This window comes from Heterostelium album (genome assembly GCF_000004825.1).
Source record: "Heterostelium album PN500 unplaced genomic scaffold PPL_contig7, whole genome shotgun sequence".
Taxonomy (NCBI): domain Eukaryota; phylum Evosea; class Eumycetozoa; order Acytosteliales; family Acytosteliaceae; genus Heterostelium; species Heterostelium album.
The window spans coordinates 1-11158 of record NW_008805084.1 but is presented as its reverse complement, the minus strand read 5'-3'; the positions used below and the strand labels follow the sequence as shown (position 1 = coordinate 11158).

Here is an 11158-nt window from a genome sequence, read left to right as displayed (position 1 = left end):
TAAATAAAATAAAAAATAAAAATAAATACTTTATTAGAAATTTATAAAAATAATCAGAACACATCACACTCTCATATTAACTCCCCTTTTTAATTTTTTTTTTTAATCTCTAGATCAAATGATTACCAAATATTAAAAAAAAAACTAAAATTAAAAAGATGTTCAAAAAAAATAAAAATTTAAAATTAAAATCATTTTACAAAGAAAGATCATCTTTTCATCTTTTTTTTTTAGGCGGGAACAGGTTGTTTTTGAAAAATAAATAAAATAAAATAAAAATAATATAAAATAAAATAAAAAAATAAGAATCTATAACTATTTGAATACTTACAGGAATACTAAGGTATTGTTGATTATTTGTGTTCCAGATATCAGATCCACCAATTAATTGATAACCCAATGTAGAGTAAAGATTCGAGGTGATTGTCGATGAAGATGTTGGTTGACCATCGAGAAGGAAACTAATTTCATCTGCATAAGGTTTGCCGGCATTCAATGTGTAGATAGAAGGATTGGAACTCTTTATCGTGGTCATTACTTGCATTAAACTCGATTGTTGAACCTTTGTACAAAGGAATGAATGTCCGAATGTTGCATTATAATAGGAGAATCCAGAGAGTATCGAATCGGTTGGAAACCATCTCTGATCTGGAGTTTTGCTGCTACCAACCACAAAGTTTGTGGAATTCAATGGAATTGGAAAACCTTCGAGAGAATGAACAATGTGGATACCATTCTTGGTTGTAGTGTCGTAGCCGAGAACACCTTTACCCAGACCGCTACTACCGTCTTGTGTCGTTGGGTTCAATTGAGTTGCAAGGTTACCGCTGGAGTCGTTGAGCCATGCCTTATCATTGTAGGAAAGCGAAACAATCTTTGGCAAAAGGAATTGGCCCATAGTCAAAGCAAGACTGCTCTCAATGCTCTGAATTGGTTTCGGCATCCATCGTATGGTTTGGTCAGCGCTATCGGTATATAGGTACGATCCGGTGTTTGGTAGTTTCTTAATATACCACCAATCTACGGCTTTGTTCTCTGGTGACAAACATGCAGGTTCCGCAGCAAACGATCCATAAGGTAACAGAGTCACTAACAACAAAACCAGTTGGAAGAGTAACACTGTCTTTGGAATAATATCTATTCTATTACTTTTTTTCATAAATATTTATATCTATTTTAATAAAATATAGAAAAAGATGATATGATATGATTAAATTTGTTTTTGTTTGGTTGATCATATATTTTGTTTATTGTCCTCATGAATTTGATATCAGTACCGTACTGAAGGATGTGCAGGAGAGATTACTTTAAGATTTCGTGTGATGACAAACACACGAATTATGATCTTTTTGATGTTGTTGTTTTTAACAAAGTTTGCAAATGAGGGAAGTAAAGTTGGCACATTTGCACTTCGTCAATCAATATGCAAATAAAAATTTGATATTTTTATGATAAAACGAAAGTAATATCTTAGTGAGCTTGAAAATCTTTAATCATTTTCTCAAAAAAAAAACTAAAATTTTTGTTCGTTTATGTTCTTTTGATGAAGTTTGTTTTGCCTTTTCGATGTATTAAAAACAAAAAAGATTTACATTCGCCATTAGAACAGTCTTTTAGGACTTTGCCTATCAAAATGGGTATCAGTTACTGTAGTATCATAAATCGTTTGACCCTCAAACAAAATCTTTTCTCCAATCACGATTAATCTTACTTTGTTCAACCACAATCATACGTTATCAATAGTTCATATTTTCGTTCTGGTTAAGAATCAATCTTTTGTCAAAAAAGTATACTTCACGATAAAATACCTTTTAGTATTGGATTTTAAACATCATTATTGATTTTAAACAACAAATATTCATCGGTTAAAATGAAGATATTATATGTTTTTTTAGTATTTCTATGTTTATTTACATTGACTTATTCATCAGATACACCACCGCCGACTCCTGAAATCACCGGAATCGTTTCTACTGGAGGAATCAGTTCGAATTTAGTGATATCTGGAACAAACTTTGGAACTTCACCATCTGTAACCATTGCTATTAATGATGGTGTCCAAACTCCGTTCGTATCTGTAATCCAAACAGATGGTTCTCTCTTGGTTAATGGTCCAATTTTAGATTCAGAGACAACTCCAAGTGCCAATGGAATTTGGAAAGCTTCAGTCAGAGTTCTCAATTCGAATGCATTTGATCTAAACTTATTCAGTAAGTTTGATTTTAAATATAATTGAATTTATTAAAATTAACATTTTATTCTCAATTTAGAACCAATAATTAGTGATATTCTCCCAAATAATAAAGGTATTTGTGCAGGTGGTAATATCATTCAAATCAATGGATTTAATCTTTTGAATCCATCAAACAGCAACCCAGGACATGTATTGGTTGGTGGTTATGATTGTCCGATCAAAAATGATTTTGCCAACACTGCTATTTCCTTGCAATGTGTTACACCTTCCACTATTATCGATTGTGAAAACAAAGCACCTAACGATGTTGGTGTTCAAGTTAAAGTTGATGGAGAGAGTTCCGATTCTTTCGAGTTTATTTACCAAGATCCAGAGATTACATTCACACCAACATCGTTTATTATCGGAAAGAATGTTGCTATCGATGTTACCGTGAACAATTTATTCCTTAATAATATTCCAGATCCAATATTGATGATAGGAACCGAGATCTGTACTGATGTTACTGTCTCAGCTTCTAAAACATCGATTCAATGCAACACTCTTCCTTCTTTTACAACTGCTTCAAATGTTAATATCAAAGTCACCTATGGAACCAACACATTCAGCTCTACTTCTTTATTTGGTATCTTGAGTATGTAATCCACATTAGCTTCTCTATTTTTTGAAACAATCTAACTAACTTTCAATTAAAATAGTTCCAAAACTATTGAGTTTCGATGTGAATAGTGGAATAGCTGGTCAAACTACACCAATCGAAGTGACTGTAGAGAATTTCGATGTTTCATTTATGAACGATGTTCAAATTCTCTTTGATACAACACCTGCCACAATCACCAAAACATCGTTTTCATCCAACAAATTCAAAATGATTCTCCCAGATTCTTTTAACGGAAAACCAACTCCAATTTCAATGAAAATAGGTACACTTAACGCACACGTTGCCACAGGACTTACCTTTACTTTCTATCGTATGTATTATCAAATTTAATAACAATTAAGGATTAAATTATATACTTATAAATTTAATTTAATTTCTTCCAACACAAAATAATTTGATAGAACATACAATAACATCATTGAGTATCTATGAAGGATTGTCAGTTGGTGGAGATAAAATTGAAATTCGTGGAGAATTATTATCACAAGTATCATCTGTGACAATAAATGGAAATGATTGTCCTATTCAGGCTGATGAACCAAAAACTGACAAAGTCCTAACTTGTAAAGTACCAGCTGTCGACGCAGCACTTTTGAATCAAGCAAACGGCTTTAGATATGAGTCTTCAATTTCAGCAATAATCAATGGTGCCAATTCTATATATACATATGGAAAGAAATTCACTTACTATCAACCGGCTATCGAATCAATTGATCCAAATCCTGCAATGGATAAAATTAAAATTTATCTAATTGAAGGTTACAACTTGGACGAGATCAGCTCTATCACTATAGGAGGTGTCAGTTGCCAGATCGTCGATACTATTAATTCAGGAAATGTTGAATGTGCATTTGTACTTCCAACAACAACAGATATAACCAATCCATTACCAGTAGTCTTGAAAGAAATCTCTTCTACTTCCTCTTTTACTTCACCACCCACCAATTTACATTTTGTCAGTGAGTATATTCATCCAAAAAAAAAAACAAAAATTAGTTTCCAAAAGAAAATAATTTAGTATTAATATTAATCGTAATTTAAATATTTTAGAACCAACAATAACAGCAGATAGAAATGGAAAGATATCTGGAAATGAAATCATTACATTTACATGCACCAACTTATATGAGATTCCTATCTTAATATTGTTGGGGGCATCGAAATGCGATATTATTCCAAGCAGTCTTGCCACGAACGCACCTTTTAATTCATTTCAATGTACTTCACCATCTACCAACGTCGCAGGTGCTGTTGGAGTTACTTTGAACACAAAAAATACCCAATATATTTTTGCCAATGCATTCACATATTATAGTAAGTTATTACCTATCAATAAAAAAAAATAAATAGAAATTAGAATTAACAAATTCAAAAGTTCCAACAGTTACTTCAACAACTGGACCACTTTCAACACCTCAAGGAGGAGCTTTAACATTGACTGGTACAAAATTCCTTGAAACTACTTCTGTTACTATTGGTGGAACTTCATGTGTATTCACAGTGGTAAGTGAAACATCAATGATTGTAACTTCACCTCCAAAATCACCAGCAAACAACCCACATCCATTGGTAATAACGATTCAAGGAGGTTCAACATCCAATCCAGTCAACATAAATTATAATGGACGATCAATCACTTCAATTTCACCAACCAGAGGTTCAAGAAAAATAATAACTCCGATCACAGTTACAACTCCTACCAATCAAAACACTCCAAACTCTATTCGTTTGGTTTTAACAACTAATCCAACGACTATTGTCAACATTCCAACTTTCACTAATGACGGAGCCACAAATATCAGATTTAATGCACCAGCCACAACAGTCTCTGGTATATACAGAGTGGAACTGATTCATACAACTGGCACAACTGTTGATCAAGTTACATTCGAATATGTTGGTCTTACTTGTAAAGGTGCTCGTCAAGCTGGTTCAACTTTCAATCCCGATGTACTTTGGTGGTTACAAATTTATTTACGTCAAGCACAGGTTCCCAATCACTACTTATACTATGACAACACAATGACTGATATGATTAGACGTGTTGGATTCGATGATATAACATCTCCATTGGCTGCCACTTTTATTCAGAGGGAAGAATATTATTACATGACTTGGGATGACTATGATGGAGGAAGCTCAAAGGCACACTTGAAGCAAATGCTATTTTATGATACAACTGAAACTGGTCAAGTTACTGAAGCGATCCACATTATGCATAGTCTTCCAGGATTTCCGAATGATATTGAACCTGGAACTGATGGTTGGGTTCCACCTGCAGAAAAAGCTCAACATTTCTTCTGTTACCAAGTCACCGATATCGAAACCACCTCATTGATGATTGCGAGAACCCATCCAAGACTAACATACTCCGCAAATGATGACAATCTAAATGCTGTTGCGTTTCCAAATCTCCAAATTCTGATTGATCAAAACACTAGGAATTATGGACAAGTAAAATCAAAATTTACATGCAATATACTTAAAAATTCTAACTTTTTCATGATTTTTTTAATAGACATGTGTAAATGGTTTACTGGCTACTCCACCAACTCTTGATAATTGTAGATGGCGTGTTCCATTAGTAATTCCAGGAATAAATGCACCTCAATTTTTCTCGAGAGTTCAACTTCCATCTATTTCTAATGCAAACTTTAAAGCAAACGGTGTGGTTGCACTTGGAAGATCGATTATTCTCAACTCTTCACCACTTTTAAGGTCCAACAAAATCGATATTTACTTTCAATATGATGGATTTGATATGTGGCAAGGTGTCGCTGAGTTTTATGATAGAAATCTATTTGTTCAAACATGGTGTAGCTCAGAGGACAGACTATTCTCTGTGAATTCAAAAATTGTTAATGTTGAAAGAACAGGTATGTTGTATCATATCACTGTCTATTTCTTCAAATAACTTACAATTTATTTTTAAAATTAGAATATCCTGTTCATCTCTCACACAATACTGGAACAGGTTATGTTGGTCACTATAATAAAATGCGTGGTCATGATCATTCGAAACTTGCTTACAGTATGTATCCAGTTTATGGAACAGAAGCAGAAGAAACTGATGCAAATGAAAATCTATTTTGTATCGGTGATTTGAATAGACATAAAGGACAAGTATGTATTTTGAATTCAATTAATTCAAACACAATACTAATAGATCTAAATAAATTGATTTCATTATTATTAATAGGCAAAAAGAGGAGGAACTGTTTTATGTTTCAACAATCCAAAACTCTCGAAACAATTCAACCAATTTGTTAAAAGTTATTCATCATTTGTATGTTTCTTTTATTATTTAATTTTTGAAGTTTCATTTTTATTAACTATCCATTGTGATTTAGGGATATCAACCAGTAGTTACACATGGTAAAACCGGTACTCAAAAATCTAAAGTTAAATTTGGTGAAGATGATAACAATAGGATTGTCTATCAAACACAAACAATTGGAACTGATATTGTACCAATTCCAACCTTTTTACCTCAAGAAATAGGAGATGAAGGCGGAGTTGATGAAACAATAATTTTTAGAACACCAACAAGTAAAACAATTACAATTCAATCAACAGCAACAATTTCTCCAGGGTCAGCAGTTCCATGGACAAATCAGATCTATTTTGAGGTTCGTCAAGAATTGATTGGTGATCTTCAACCACCATACACACCAAGAATTATAAGACAAACAGCACTTTCAGCTGGAAATCAAGTCTTTTACAATGCTCTTCGAACACGAACAACTCCAATATTCCGACCTGGTGTAAACATTGCACCTTCAGTAGAACCCCCAGCTTTCGGACCACTACCCCCTTATGTTAAAGGTGCTCCCGATCCAGTACAAACTCCTTTCACTGGTGGACACAATACAATTGACAGTGTTGTAGGTTTAGAGGTTCCAATCGTAGATGGTACAAATGCAAATCCAATTTGGAGTTACCGTGCACAAAATTCATTGTCAGTTCACTATTTGGCATATGATGATTTGGTTGCCAGAATATGTGAATCAAATGAAATTACACTGGCCAATGGTTGCAATGATATCAATTATGCATTATTCACAAAGATTAGTGTGGTTGTACCTAATGAACAGTTCCCACCCACAAGAGAAGTTCAGTTCCCACTTATTGGTGGTCATATAAACTATCAACTTCTCCCAGATATTAGGGAGTTTGAAATTATTAGATTTGTTAATCAATTTAAAACTCTATATACTCTTCCTACCAATATTTATTCATTCATTCTTGATACTACGCTCACAAGATCATACCCAACAGCAACCGCTCCATTCAATATCATGTTAAACAGAAGAAACTACTGTCCAGATGAACTCTCATATCTCCTTATTCTAAATTCAATTTATAGAGTAAGTGGAATTGAAAGTCCAATTTCATTCTTACCAACAGATCCACTCAATTGGGCAAATGGAATTGCTTTGGCACTTTCAAAAGTTGTTTCAAATCTTTATAATGATGGAACAATCGAATCAAACCCAGAATTTGGTGCATGTTTTAATTTGGTTCCAGCTGCATTCAATTTAGATACCTACACTGAAACAACACCAACAATGAACTCATATCAATGGACCGCTGTTGCCACTTGGAAGTTAATGACAGAAGCTACCAATCGTGTTAATCATATCGATTTATTCAATTATATTACAACATTGGTAAAGTCAAGAGGTATGACAGGTCTTGGTGATATTTTCAATAGTGATACTCTGATTGATAGAGCAAACAAAGAATTGTTAATTGACAACCACATCATCAAACGTGAATCAATGAAGAGAAAGAACACACTTTTAAGTTCTTCCAGAATCTCATCGATTTCAAATGACAACATTGTTCAATTGATTCAAAGTCAATTCTCAATCTTTGAAATTGCTTCATTGGATAGCATTGACTTTAATTTGTTATTGAATTCAATGAACAAATGGACAACAATCAATGGAGTCAATCAATTCATTTCAACATTCTTTAATCGCAGAACTGAAATGTCAAATGAAATTGAATTCATTTATGATTACTCTCTCTTGTCTGAAAACAACTTTGAAGTTTGTACGATATCTCCAACCAGTGAATATTTGACAGTTTGTGCACCAGATTCAATCAAATCAATCACAAATCAATTGGAAAGAATGATGATTGCATCAACCTCATATTCAGTTTCAGATGATTTTGAATTCTATTATTTCTCAAAACCAACAGGACTGCCATTCATCCAAGAATATCCAGATTTCACAGGACTTGTAATTTCAAAATTCAATTATCAACTTTGTGATATAAAATTGATAAACTTGGGTCAATCTGCAACTTTCGATCCAAATGATGCATCTTTATCTTCAATTTGTTCAGATTCTGGACCAATAATCAATTCTATTTCCAAAACAAGTGGAAAAGCAATTGGTGGTGATACCATTACAATCAGTGGATTTAGATTCACATCAGATATGATCATTAAAATTGGTGGAATCGATTGTCAAACAACAAATGTTATTAGTTCAACTCAAATTAAATGTATTACACCTCCCAATATTGGATTCAATTTAGCAATTACCAGCAACATTCCAATCAACCAACAATCTCAATTCACATTTTCATATGATGAACCATTGGTTTATGAAATTTCACCAAAGATTATTAACTCCAATGGACAACAAATCTCTATATTTGGTGAGAATTTTGGACCATCATCACAACAATCAAACTCTTTGATTTCTATTGGATCAATTCCATGTGTATTTGGTCCCAATAGTTTCTGGAGTGATTCATTAATTGTTTGTTCAGTTCCATCTGGAAGTGGAATATTCAAAACTATTTCAATTACAATCAATCAATTTGAAATATACAACAATGTTTCAAAAAGAACATTCAACTATCTTGCACCAGATATTCAAAGCATTTCACAAAACCATGGTGATCCATTTGATTGGATATTGATCAGAGGAAATGGATTCAATAACAAATCACAAATCTATTTTAATAATTCTCAGAGTGATATCATCTCTTTTGCATCTGATTATATTTATACACAGGTTCCATATGGTGTTGGAAAGAATATTCAAATATCAATTGAAAGTGGAAATCAAAAATCAAACAATTTCAAATTCGATTATGATCAACCAATTTTAGAATTCATCAATCCAAAGATTCTTCCTACAACTGGTGGTATCATCAGATTAAATGGTTATGGATTTGGAAATTCATATTTCGGAAACATAACTTTTGGTTTGAAAAACATAAGTTGTGTATTCTTGTCTGATATCATTGAATGTCCGATCCCAGCTGGAATCGGAAAAGATATTCCATTTAATTTCAATATTGAAGGACAACCATTGATTTCATTACTTCCATCAAACTTCTCATATTCAAGACCAATCATTGAAAAGACTGAATTTAATTCTGGAAGTGTGACTATTTTTGGTCAAAATTTCATTCCATCTGGAATTGAAGTGAATCCACTCAAGAGTTATGTCACACTCTTCAAAGATAATGTGATTTCAACTCAATGTAGTTCAACAATATTCACAAACAATCAACAGATCATCTGTAATTTCGATCAATCATTTATTGTCAGATCAATATTTGTTACAATTGGTGGTCAAACATCATCAATCTATCATCCAACATCACTGATTAGTCTTTATCTTTACATTGACCAACAAATAAGTGGAATTAAAACAAATGTTCCAGTAACATCTGAATCAGTTTCAGTTGCCATTTCTTCAGATTCAAAATTGATCCAAAATATCAAAGTTGATTCAAAAGGATATATTTCATTCAATGCAACTCTGGGAACATTCAATTTGATATATTCGACAACATCACCAACATTAATTCCGATTATCAATGATATCACAATTCAAGTGACATCCACCCAACCAACAAACTACAATCATGCTTTCTATCAATGGAATTCAGGAACAACTTTATCACCAGCTAAATTCTTCTCATCAACTCCAGGAAGTTATCTATCACTTCCCGTTGGAATATTCAACAATATTGCATCGATTTTCAATTCAATTGGATCATTCATATCAACAAGCTCTCTGAATGTATTACTCTATAAATCAGATGGAACAATTGTTTCTTCAAATCAACTATCTAATGGAGTTATAATTGATAAAATCGAAGTTTCATCACCAAGTCTCTTCACACCATTGCAAAATATTAATTGTGTTGAACAATCGATAACATTCACAAATAACTATATGAATCAAATTCCACAATTGATTCTTTCAAATTATGGAACATTAACTTGTACTGCTGATAATCCACAAATTACTTCTATGACCTGTTCCATTCCAGCAGCCACAGGAACAATATCGCTCCAATGGAATGGTTTTACAAGTGCCAATACTTTTAATTTACAACCAAAAGGTAAGATTAAACAAATATTTGATTACGAATTACATTGCTAACCATTTTTATTCTCATCAGAAATTGTATTTGGATATGTTTATAATGATCTCAATTCAAACAATATATTTGACCAAAATGAACCTGTCATTTCAAATGCACAAATTACATTAAGTAAGACTATTGAAGTCTCAAAAACTTCTACCAACTCACAAGGATATTATTCAATTCCAAACATTACACCTGGACAACAATACTTGATGTCTCTTGACCCTATTACAGGATACATTGCACCAATGGACAAGATCACTTTCCTTGAAAACAGTTGTCCATCACCAACTCAAGTCAATTTTGCAGTGAAACCACTCTCATCCAATGGATGTGTTGGTTATATTTCAAGTGCTTCATCAAACAAATTGACAATCCAAGCTGGATTAAATAGTCTCACATCATATGGTTGGTGTAAATCACCATCAGTCTGCACCAATCAATTCACGTCAGTCACACTTCCACCAAGATGTGTCTACACATATGACTCAACAAACAATGAAATCACAGTTTCTCTTGGTGGACAATCCAATATAAACCTTTACAATGATCCTTCTATTACAGGTGTTCAAAAAAATTCACCGATCACCAGCAGTGTAAGTTTGGTCTTCAAACAAAGCAATGGTATGGTAATCAGCACACTAACACCTGACAGCAAAGGAAATGTTTCAATATCTCTTCAATATGATTCATATATTGTTTCAGTGATCAGTACCAATACACAATTGTTCCCAATTTTAGACAATATTCCATTCCAACTCAACAGTGCAAAACCATTCTTCAATAGCTCTATTGGATTTATCACTTGGAAATATAACACAAACTACCCACTTGTCAAATTCTACCAACAAACAGATTTCTCAGGAATTGTACTTTCACTTCCTCTTGGTATTTAT

At 32.9% G+C, this 11158-nt stretch overlaps 2 protein-coding genes across 2 annotated transcripts; one reads left to right on the top strand and one right to left on the bottom strand.

Moving 5' to 3' along the window:
- Window positions 1-331: 331 nt before the first annotated feature.
- On the bottom strand, window positions 332-898 carry PPL_03641 (uncharacterized protein; the record flags this gene model as incomplete). The annotated part of the gene is made up of 1 exon (XM_020574566.1): window positions 332-898. A coding segment is annotated over one exon (567 nt), but the record flags the coding sequence as incomplete, so codon positions are not given.
- Window positions 899-950: 52 nt separating this feature from the next.
- On the top strand, window positions 951-11131 carry PPL_03640 (uncharacterized protein; the record flags this gene model as incomplete). Its single annotated transcript, XM_020574565.1, has 13 exons — window positions 951-971; window positions 1374-1425; window positions 1896-2210; window positions 2271-2828; window positions 2893-3165; window positions 3257-3814; window positions 3906-4169; window positions 4213-5309; window positions 5374-5731; window positions 5794-5978; window positions 6055-6141; window positions 6206-10235; window positions 10296-11131. Coding segments are annotated over 13 exons (8634 nt in total), but the record flags the coding sequence as incomplete, so codon positions are not given.
- Window positions 11132-11158: the final 27 nt, after the last annotated feature.